Source organism: Zonotrichia leucophrys, chromosome 4A (genome assembly GCF_028769735.1).
Source record: "Zonotrichia leucophrys gambelii isolate GWCS_2022_RI chromosome 4A, RI_Zleu_2.0, whole genome shotgun sequence".
Classification (NCBI taxonomy): Eukaryota; Metazoa; Chordata; class Aves; order Passeriformes; family Passerellidae; genus Zonotrichia; species Zonotrichia leucophrys.
In genome coordinates, this window is record NC_088174.1 from 3,869,385 (window position 1) to 3,880,744 (window position 11,360).

At 52.7% G+C, this 11,360-nt stretch overlaps 1 protein-coding gene across 2 annotated transcripts; it reads right to left on the reverse strand.

The window, feature by feature from the left end:
- Nucleotides 1–779: 779 nt before the first annotated feature.
- CNGA2 (cyclic nucleotide gated channel subunit alpha 2) lies at nt 780–11,191 on the reverse strand. Of its 2 annotated transcripts, XM_064713090.1 has the most exons (7): nt 11,039–11,191; nt 9,488–9,620; nt 8,413–8,523; nt 7,391–7,561; nt 5,104–5,211; nt 4,644–4,750; nt 780–3,594 (listed from the first exon to the last, which is right to left on the reverse strand). In XM_064713090.1, the coding sequence occupies exons 1-7, from the start codon at nt 11,121–11,123 to the stop codon at nt 2,168–2,170; spliced, it is 2,142 nt and encodes a 713-aa protein (XP_064569160.1). In that variant the 5' UTR covers nt 11,124–11,191; the 3' UTR covers nt 780–2,167. The 2 variants fall into 2 exon arrangements, with proteins under 2 accessions (XP_064569160.1, XP_064569161.1); XM_064713091.1 differs by lacking the exon at nt 5,104–5,211.
- Nucleotides 11,192–11,360: the final 169 nt, after the last annotated feature.

Below are 11,360 nucleotides of genomic sequence, written 5' to 3' on the forward strand. Positions count from 1 at the left end.
ACCGAGGGTCCCAATCCCACACTGAGTGTCCCCTCTGTCTCACTGATAGTCCCCATCCTGCACGAGGCTGTCTCAGTCAGGATCCCCCCTATCCCGCACGGGGATGTCGCACTGAGGGTCCCCTATTCTGCCCGGGGATGTCTCACTCAGTGTCCCTCTGTCTCGCTCAGTGTCCCTTTTCCCGCACTCAGTGTCCCCATCCCGCACGGTCGGGTCCGGAGGATCCCGCGCGGGCCCGGCGGATCCGCGGCCCACAGCGCCCTCTGCCGGCCGCCCGCGGCACCGCAGCGCCGGCTGGAGAACGGGGAACGGGAACGGGGAACCGGGAAAAGGGAATGTGGAACGGGAGACGGGAAACGGAGAACGGGGAACGAGCGGTGCGGGAAGGAACGGGGAACGGGAAACGGGCGGGAAGGGGAACGGGCAGTGCGGGGGAAAACGGGCGGTGTCGGAGGGAACGGGAGGGAGAACGGGAGGTGTGGGAGGGAACACGAGGTGCGGGGTAAAAGGCAGTGCAGGGCGGGTTCTGCAAAGTTCCAGCTGCAAATCCATAACCTATCCTCCCAGGAAAGGGGGAATTTGGGAGCCGTGGCTCGTGGCATTATAAGGAGTAGAACTGCAACTACGCCGACTTCAGCCAAGAGCATCTTGATCATAAAAGGAAAAAAATAAAAACAACAAACCTAGAAGTGCTACAGTTTAATTCAGAGATGATGAAAAATGTTTATTCTTACTTCAACTTCTAATTTTGGTAATGTAACTGTTCCTACTCCCACAATCCCAAAAAGCAAGGCCATTTTTTTTAAATGGAAAACATTAATATGAAATGCAGAGGCAGTTTTAGATTGGAGGGAAAGAAAGAACAAAGGAAACACTCTCAGTTTTCCACTATGAACCTTTCTGGGCTGATATTTCCCCGTGTGTCCTCCCATCATTTTAACCAAACTCTTGGCTGAATTTGACCCAGAACACGAATTCCCTTCTGCACCAAATATTTCCCTGCTTGGAAACCAGCCCAAGCCCACCCCACGGGTGCAGTGGGCTCACAGGTCCCTCACCAAGAAGTGAGGTGCCATCCTCCAGTGCCAGCACTGTCCTGTGCTCTGAGGCAGGGGTGACACTGCTGCTGGCACTGGTGCTGCTGCTTGCAGGGGTTTGGGGCAGTTCCTGCATGGTTCCCCTCCTCTCCATCAAGCTGCTCACACCACGGAGCATCCCATAGCTGCAACACAGCCTGGCAGAACTTTGCTGGCTCTCACAGTGGTGCCACATTTCCACCCTCACACGTGTCCCTGTGGCTCTGCCACTCATCTCTCCTCCAGAAGGCAGGGGAGGCCCATGCAGCCTGCAAAGCCCCAAAACTCCCACTGAGTACAAGAAAACCCCCTGCCTAAGAAAATAAATGTGTTCTGTGCTCTCTCTGAGCTACCCACAGCCAAGCAAATATGGGCACAGTTGGCTCCCACCATGGCTTTATCTTTTTAAAACACGTCCTTTCAGTCAGACCTGTCCTGGCACATCTGAATGTCATTAGATGGAGGAGAGAGACGCTCTCAGTCTGACTCCTGCTCTCTGACTTTAGCACTGCACCTCTGCATTGCACTTGTCATGCAAGGCACCCATAGCCCCAGTGGGAATCACACAGCTTCCACAGCAGCAGGGCTGGGAACGCTGTCCCCAGGCAGGGGCAGTGCTCAGGGCACCAAACACCTGCCCCAGGTGCCCCCTGGCAGCACCAAACAACAGAAGAGAGGGGCAGCAGCTGCAGGCCCTGCCAGCTCCGTGCCCAGGGCAGTGAGAGTGACCCAGAGCAGCCTCTCTCTCTGCAGGCATCAGAGGCACAGCTTGGCCTGTCTAGCTGAGTTTGGGCACCTTGTGGGTAAAGTTTCTGGGCAGTGTTTGCAGAAACTCACTGAGGACTGACCACCTGGAGTGAGTCATAAAGGCTGAACCCAAAAGGCATGAAAAAAGTGACAGGACAGAGGAGGAGCTGGGACAGTCTCCTGATTTGGAGCCACCTCAGGGGCTGCCATCAAGGCAGTGCCACAGCAGCAGTGCTAAGGACCTGAGAAAAGGCCCTGGCAAGGCAGCCACAGGGTGTGCCTTGTGAAACAGCAAACACTGCCTCAGCACCAGGTCAGACATCATCCAGCTGACACTGTTCCCCTCACTGCATCCCACCCCCAGATGAAGCTTTCTCCTCATCCTCAAACAGACTGTCTGAGCTGTCAGAGAAGAAATCCTCCAGTTCCTCCTGCCTCATCCTGGCCTCCAGAGCAGTGATGCGCTGCTTGAGCTTCATCTGGGCATCGTTGTACTCGGTCAGGAGCCGGCCAAAGCGAGCGTGCAGCGTGTCCAGGCTCGAGGCCACCCTGTCCAGCCTCTCCTCCACACTCTTCCCTTCTGTGCTTTCCTCTGCAGCTGACTCATCCAGCAGCCCTTCCTTCATCAGGATCTCCCTGCCACGCTCCTCCAAGATCCTTTTGGCCTCAGGGTACTCTGTGACTGCTTCCATGAGATCTTCCTTGGACAGGCAGAAGAGATCAGAGTAGCCCAAGCTGATGATGTTGGCCGTGCGCCTGTTGCCCATCTTGCTGCCTTTGATGTTGAGGATGCTGATCTCACCAAAGCAGCCCCCTGCAGTGAGCAGAGCGTACTGTGTGGTGCCATCCTCCCCCACCACGGCCAGCTTGCCCTCCTTGATGATGTACATCTCCTTCCCAATGTCCCCTTTGCGGCACACGAAATCCCCCGGGCTGAACACCTGAGGGCGAAGCTTCAGCACCAGCTCCACCAGCAGCCCCGCCTCACAATTCTGGAAAATCCTCACCTTCTTCAGCGTCTCCAGGTGAACGTTGATGGCAATCTCTGCCCTTAACTTATCAGGCAGGTTCTTGAGGACCTCCCGTTCATCCACTGCCTTCTTGTTGGTCCACAGGTAGTCGAACCACTTGATGACTTTGGTTTCCAGGTCCTTGCTCACCTTGCGGAACTGCATGTAGTGTTTGACGGCATCGATCCTGGCCTGGAACTCCGCCCTGGTGGCGTTCATGTTGGAGATCATGGAGCCCACGTTGCCCACGATGGTGGCGAAGATGAGGACGCCAATGAGGAAGTCGAAGATGACAAAGAGGTACTCTTCATCCCGCACGGGAGGAGGGGTCTCCCCAATGGTGGTCAGCGTCAGCGTGGACCAGTAGAGACAGTAGACGTACTCGCGGGTCAGAGAGCCGTACTCGGGCTCTGTGACGTTGGGGTACACCCAGCTGTCCTCCCCGAAGCCGATGGCCTTGGAGATGGCATAGTAGATGCAGGCGTTCCAGTGGATGATGACCAGGATGTAGAGAACCAGGTTGCTGATGCGGAAGATGTTGGGGTGGCTGGTCCTGGTCTCGGTCCTGTCGAAGAACTCGAACATGCGGGAGAAGCGCAGCAGCCTGTTGAAACGCAGCTCGGGGCAGTGCAACCCCAGCCAAACATAGGCCAGGTCTGTGGGCACGATGGAGAGAACATCCAGCTTGAACTGCAGCGTGGGGATGTAGTTATCCCGCAGCTTCTTCAAGTCCTTGACCAGGAGGCCCTGTTCCAAGAACCCTGAAGAGAAGCAAATCACAGGATTATCTTGGCTGAGGTTTGATTTTTAAGCAGGTTTTGTGAGCACTTGGGCAATGGATTTGTGTGCATAAATACTCAGGGTCACCCAAATATTACCAGTTCCTGCTTGTCGCAGGCATCTTTTATGAAAAATCCTTTCCTTAGGATTAATCCTTTCCTTAAGATTTTTCCTCCTGAGAGGCTTCAAGAACAAAATGTAAATATTGATTATCTGCTGCTGTGGAAAGCAACAGGTGCATCTTTGATTGGCCCATTTGGATGTTTGTAATTAATGGCCAGTCATAGCCAGCTAGCTCGGACAGAGAGCCGAGCCACAAACCTTTGTTATCATTCTTTGCTATTCTATTCTTAGCTAGCCCTCTGATGAAATCTTTTCTTCTATTCTTTTAGTATAGTTTTAATGTAATATATATCATAAAATAATAAATCAAGCCTTCTGAAACATGGAGTCAGATCCTTGTCTCTTCCCCAGTCCAAAAACCCCTGTGAACATGGTTACACCTGCTCTACTCAGTTTGTTATCACTCAAGGCCTTCATCTGGCAAAAGCCACCCAAAGATATAACTCAGGGATTTAGTCTCTTGCCACAAAGAAAAAGGAACACAAAGGTTTCCATCCTCCAGATGATGAATTATTGCAGTTCTGACAGAAAATGTAGAGCCAAGTGCTGCCTTCCGAGAACATTAAATTCTACCATTTTTCCATGCAGATAATTCATGAGCTGAACTGATGCAAAATCAGAGATACAGACCTTCAACTGTGCCCGAATACTAATAGTAATGCAGGTAATTTTGTACAATTATTCAAAGGTGAAGTTGAAAGCTGGGATGATTAATCTTTCATATTGAAACTTGCTCCATTTCTCAGATCTTCTAATTAGATTCTTTCTCTGGAGACTGTTTCATACTAGTGAACGCCAAGGTAGGCAAAACCCTCCTTCTAATGGACCTGAGGATTGGGCCTGTCCCTTGCAGCTCATCTGCACTCGTAAGGGATTAAAGGAAAGCCAGGATGGTGCTGCTGCTCACCTGTGTGCAGGCGGATCACTGTGTCCCCGAGGTAGAGAGCATCTGAGATGTAATCCAACACCAGCCACAGCACTAAATAGGTCTTCTGCAGGTCAGTGAAGCAAGCCCTGGTAGAGGAAGGTCATCAAACAGGGTGTGAGACCACAAATCCCCACATCTCTAACTATTACAGTTGAATGTTGGCTGATCCTGAGGCACTCAGCTCTGCAACAGAGCTTGGCCACTGGGAGCTCCTCTTCCAGGAATTAAAACTCCCTGCTCTGAAAAATCTGCCCTCCTTTGAAACCATCTCCCAAAATGACCCTGAAACCAAGGCCCTTTCCAGCTGGGCCAAAATGGACAGTGATGGGAAGGGTCTCTTTCCTTTCAGTACCCAGCAGTGTCAGTTTGGTCCTGGTTGAGCCACAACCAGCAGGTGATCAGGAGGGTGACAGGAGGCAGGAACAACCTCCCAGCTCACCTGGCTACCAGCAGGCACCAGTTGTAGAGGACGGGGACTGCAATCACAGCCAGCCAGTGGTAATAGCGGTCCCCCGAAGGGTCCACCACAAAGAACAGCCATTTCCTCCTGGAAATGTGGAAAACAGGGTTGGAACAAAGCATGTGAGCCACATCCTTCATGCCTTGCACCACACTGCCTCCAGCAGAGCTGCAGCTTTGGGCCAGCCTTGAGCCAGGACCACCCCAGCAGTTCCAAATCCCAGCAGTGCCAAATCCCAGCACTGTTCAGGTTCCTTTATCCCTAAAACTGAGCTGAGAATGCAGCAGAAGAGGAACCTGTGGGATGGTGAGGCAAAGCACATGGCCCACCTGCCACAGTACCCCCGTGCAGAGCCAGGAGCAAATGTGTGGGAGGGGGGGATCAGAAAAGTTCTCCTGATGTACATGACATTGCTTCTCCCAGGTGAGGCAGGGACCAGTGCCAGGCACATCTGAAGAGAAGAGTGATTGGAACAGGGAGCAAAGTGTGCTGCAGATCAGTGGCAGCACAGGAGGGCTGCCCAAGGCCCAGAGCAGTGCCCCGGGGGCAGCTGGCACGGCAGGGCTGCCTCCTGTGCCTCCTGCAGGCTGCACAGCCCGGCTCCAGCCTTTGAACTGCTCCCAAGTGTTTGATCCTGCTCGCCCTGGGACGCTGAGATAAGCAGCGTGTGCTCCACTTGCCAGATTCACCAGAGAGGCTGGGGAAGGGAAACTCTGTGGCTGGGTTGATAGGCTTGTAGCAGCCTGGTGGGACAAAACACCCTCTCCTCCTTCCCTCCCTCCCTCCCAGCTTTTGAACACAAAACTCCCTCCAGTGACAGGCAAAAAACCCAACCCACTTGCCAACAGATTCCCCATGCCCACCCCATTACTGTGGCAGCTTCAAAGGCAGAACCCCTGCTTGGAAGTCTCCTTTCCCTGGAGTACAGGCAGTGCCCAGAGTGTGGGCCCTGGCACTTGGCTCAAAGCCAGCCCCAGTCCCTCTGTTCACCCTCTGTGCACCCACAGACAAGTGGTGATCCAGCCTCCCCATAAAAAGGCTTATTTTTAACCAGAAAGTGCAGCTTGAACATTTGTTTTTTGAGAAAGGGGCTCTGCTCCCTGGGACATAGAGCAGTGCCACAGGGGAAGGACTCACCTGCAGTCAGCACCCACCACCACCAAAACCTCAGCAATGCCGTTCATTCATGGGGTTGGCAATTTCAGCTTTAAATCACCAGTGCTGCCATGACAGGAGGCCAGAATCACTGATTCTGGGCAGCAGGGCCAAGGCTGGAAAAACAGAGTTAACCCAGGAAGAGGGAATAATCATCTGCCTCTCCCCAAAGGCTTTGGAGCCTGCCATGGCCATGAGCAGCTCATGTGTGGGATTACCAGGCTTGGGGCTCTTCTTACCTGTGGAAATGAGCACCTAGAAAACCCCAGCAGTTCCCACTGGACCCCCAGAACCTAGTGGCACTGAGCAGCCCTTTCCCAGCACACCTCAGCTCCTTCTAGCCATGAACAAGCCCCCCTCAGCCTCACAGGGCAGAACAGCCTTTTCTTCCATTACTAATAAAGACCCAGATACAAGGCTCAGATTATTTTTCTCCTACAGAAAACAATTATTTCTTGGTGTTTTAATTACCATGTATAATGGCAGGGTCCAGGGTAGGCTGTGAGCTTTGCCCTCTAATTAGCCAGCAGAAGAAAAGCCAGGTTATTGCTTCTCACCAGGAGTGTGAGCTGAGGAGATGAAAGGGCTGGATCTGAAAGAGCCTTTTCACAAAGCTGTTCTTTGTGGGGACACAGGCAGCAAACACACTCCCTTCATGCTGCAGATGATGAATGAGAGTGGCAAATCCCAGGTTGGTGGCTCCTGGGTGGGATGGAGTGGCTGCTGTGTGCAGTCCTGCATCCCTTGCCTTGTGCTCAGCCCCTCACATGCACAAAGTGCATCTTATTACAGACCCAGGGCTGGCTCCAAAAACAACCCTAGTGCAGGGCTGGTATGAACTGGGGAGGTCTGATGGGTATGGAGCAGGAGGGATGGTCCCCCATGGCTGAAGGACAGGCCAGGTCTGAGATTTCCACAGGGACACTCCACCAGCTCCTGTGTGTCAAGAAAACAGCCCAGCAGAGCCAGGCTGGTGCCAAGAGGGCAGGAGGGACCCTTCCCACCACCCCACCCCAGATCCTTCTTTCCCACCCCCTTCTTTCCCCCCTGAGCTCCACACACAGCTGATCCCCAGCCGAGGACAGCAGGGACCACAGCAAAGGGACCCTACTTTTTGTTTAACTTCTCAGTCTCCTCATCCTCGAGCTCATCAGCAGCTCCTGCAGGCACGGTCAGGAGCTCATGGCCTTGGAATCGCTCCAGGAAGGGGTCTGGCCTCTGCTGCTCCTCGTGCAGGCTCTTGTTGGCCCAGTCCCTGAGCACCAGCACCAGCCGCACTATCCTGCACAGGGACACAGGCATGCCAGGGGTTAACAACACACAGCAAGGACAGGGAAAGCTTCAACAGAGACATCGGGGGAGCTGCAGCTGGGGAGAAAACTCTCACAGCTCCCTCTCAAGTGTGGTGGTGTTCACAGAGGTCCCAGGACCACGGAAGAGAGGAGAATCTGACTCTGTGTTTCAGAAGGCTGATTTATAATTTTATGATATATATTATATTAAAAGAAAATTATATACTAAAACGATACTAAAGAATAGAATGAAGGATTTCCTCAGAAGGCTTGAAGGAATAGAAAAGAATGATAACAAAAGCTTGTGACTGGCCAGAGAGTCTGAGACAGCCAGACTGTGATTGGCCATTAATTACACACAACCACATGAGACCAATCACAGATTCACCTGTTGTATTCCACAGCAGCAGATAATGTTTACATTTTGTTCCTGAGGCCCCTCAGCTTCTCAGGAGAAAAAAATCCTAGCAAAAGGATTTTTCATAAAATGTGTCTGTGACACTCAAGCACTAGAATTTGTGGTTTACCCCTTTTAGTGAGGATGTGGGACCAAAAATATACAAGCCATAGAGACCACCCTTATGGAGTTCCACAGCTTCTATCCCAGTCCTGCTGTTACTCCCACAGGAATATGGGGGATCTGAGGGAGGCTGCCTGCAGGGACAGGAGCCTCTGAGCCCAGTGGGGTTGAAGCCATCCCACACCAAAACCCTCTCTGGGGGCACAGGGGCACCAAGGGCAGCATTCACAGATGCTCATCCCATGAATTCCATACAGCAGAAAGGGATAGAAGGCCCCAGTGCATAAAGGGCCCACCCCACCCCAGGGCACACACAAATACCTGGCCAAGGCTCCCTGGCCTTGGAAAGCACGGTCAGCCCTTTGCTCCCCTCCAGGCAGGCTGGCTCCTCTCTGCAGCTCTGAGCTGGTGCCATCCTGCGTTGAACAGGTCCTGCCATGGGGAAAAAGGGGGATTATTGTAGTGGTGAACCCCAGAATAATGGGTATTGACTCCATGATTGTAGAAGGCTGGTTAAATGTTTTATTAAGTTATACTATATTAACACTATACTATACCATACTAGAAAGAAAACCCCGTGACCCTTACAGACAGTCACGACACAGTTTTGACCTAAATGGTTAATTAATTAAAACACTATCACCAAACTCTAATTAAGAAATCCCTTTTGGTAAATAATCTCCATAACACATTCCACATGTATCAAACAGCAGATGTAGCAAGTGAAGATAAGAATTGTTTTCCTTCTGAGTTTTCCCACAGCCTTCCCCAGGAAATCCTGGTAAAATCTGTGTCTCTCTGTTATGTGATACCACAGGGGATCACATCCACTCTGTGCCACCACACACACAGGCACACTGGAGGAAGCTGGCAGCAGAGATTGGGCACCACAGCCCTGCCCTGTGCTGGTGTTCACAGGGGTCCCAAGATGAGGGAAAGATGAGAATCTTGACTCCATGTTTCAGAAGGCTGATTATCATATCATATCATATCATATCATATCATATCATATCATATCATATCATATCATATCATATCATATCATATCATTAAAACTATACTAAAAGAACAGAAGAAAGGATTTCATCAGAAAGCTTGCAAGGAATAGAAAAAGAATAGAATGATAATAAAATCTTGTGACTGACCAGAGAGTCTGAGCCAGCTGACTGTGATTGGCCATTAATTAGAACCAATGAGACCAATCACAGATCCACCTGTTGCATTCCACAGCAGCAGATAATTATTGTCTACATTTAGTTTATGAGGCCTCTCAGCTTCTCAGGAGGAAAAATCCCAGCAAAAGGATTTTTTTTTTTTCATAAAATGTGTCTGTGGCAGTGCCCATGCCAGGCTTTCCCTCCCCTGCCCCAGGAACCCAAAGCAGGGAGCAGCTGACCTGCTGGTGCTGAGCCCTGTGCCCTCCGTGCCACCCTGGGGCTGGTGGTTGGCTGGGGAGCTGTGCACACCATTGCTCCTGGCTGGCATCCTCAGGGAGAGGGGACCAGGGGCACTTACCCTGCCCCGGGAACCTGCAACGAGCACAGAACAGCCACAGGAAACACAGGCAGGACACATCACATGTTTGAACGCAGGAATCCAGCACAGCGTGGGAAGAGAGGGTCCAACACCATGGCAGGGGCCCACACCATGTTCCCCGGGAGTCCTGAGGGTGTTTTGTTCTCCCCAAGAGATCCCACAGCTGCCTGGAGCCATGAGAGATGCTCTCCTCATCGTTCAGGCTCCTCATTCACTGCCAGAGGAACACCTCTGTTTCCTTCTCTTCCCTGGTTCTGCCCACCTCTCCCTTGCCTTCCTGCTCTCCTCGCCTTCTGTTACCTGGCCTTGCCTGCCCTTCCCCTTCCCATTCCTTGCCTTGTGCTCTCCTCCTTTTCCCTGCCTTTCCCTGTCCCTCCCTTGCCTTGTCTTTCCCACTCCAACCCCTCTTTTACCCTGCTTGCTTTCCCCTCCTTTGCCTTTACTTGCTTTGTCCTTCCTACCCCTCCCTTGCCTTGCCTGCCTCGTCCTCCTTTGCCTTGCTTTGGGTTGCTTGCCTGGCTTCTCTATGCTTTGCCTTGTCTTTCCTTTCCTTGTCTCCTTTCCTTTTCCTTTCCTTGTCTTGTCTTTCCTTTCTTTTCCTTGTCTCCTTTTCTTTCTTTCTTTCTTTCCCCTTTCCTTTCCTTTCCTAGTCTCCTTTCCTTATCTTTGGCACTGGTGCCACCAGTGCCGCCACCATCATTCACTTTCGAGCCTGGTGTCCCCCGGATCCTGGAGCGCTGCCTCAGGCGGGCTGGCTGGGTCACATCCCTGCCCCAGGAGCTCCCTCGGGCTTTTCAGACACCAAGGCAGGGCAGGAGCAGCAGTGTATCAGCACGGTCACAGCAGGGACAGTGCCCACCTGATGTGGCTGTCACCGCCCCGGTACCTTGAACAGCAAGACACGCTCCGAGGAGCTGGCAGCTCCTGGGGATGAAAGGGGAGGAGAGAGATGTGCTGCTTAGGGATGTTCCATTTCCCTATGCAGTGTTCCCTTCTCCTCCCAGCCATCAGCTCCTGGGGGGCAGGAGGGACCCCAGAGGGTGCCCAGCTGGAGATCCCAGCCACGCTGAGCTGCTCTGTGTCCTGGAGATCCCAGCCCTGCTGGAGATCCCAGCCCTGCTGAGCTGCTCTGTGTCCCGGAGATCCCAGCCCTGCTGAGCTGCTCTGTGTCCCGGGTCTCTGCGCAGCCAGGGACAGGCACAGCCAGCAGCCCCAGCTGGGCTCAGGTGCTGCCACACCAGGGGATGCACCCGGATTGCTGCCAGGGTTCTGCTCCCACTCCCCTCCCAGCCCCTGCCCTGGGCAAGGGCAAAATGGTGATTCTGTCCCTGCTTCAGAGGTGTGCCACAGCTGCTGCTAGGATGGAAAACTGGGAAAGGCAGACACATTTAACACACTCACATCCACTTACCTCTTTGCCTGCTGGCAGAGCAGGGGGCCAAAAGTGCTGCACTGGAGTCCCAGCAAAGAGCGCTGCAGAGTTTGAAGGTGATCATGAAACGCACCTTTCACCAATTTCTGCCCTCTTATTTTGCTCAGGAAGTCATTCTAGTGCCCAGTTAGCAAAAAATCTGCACCCCCAAGGCAGTCAGGAAGAGGTCAGCTTTTCTCCTCCCCCTCAGGATGTAACCATTAGCAGTGGCTGAGGATCCATCCCCGACAGGCACACGGAGTCCTGCACCTTGTGCAGGGCTGATTTGAAAGCACCAGCGCCTGGAGTCTCTTTTATCTTT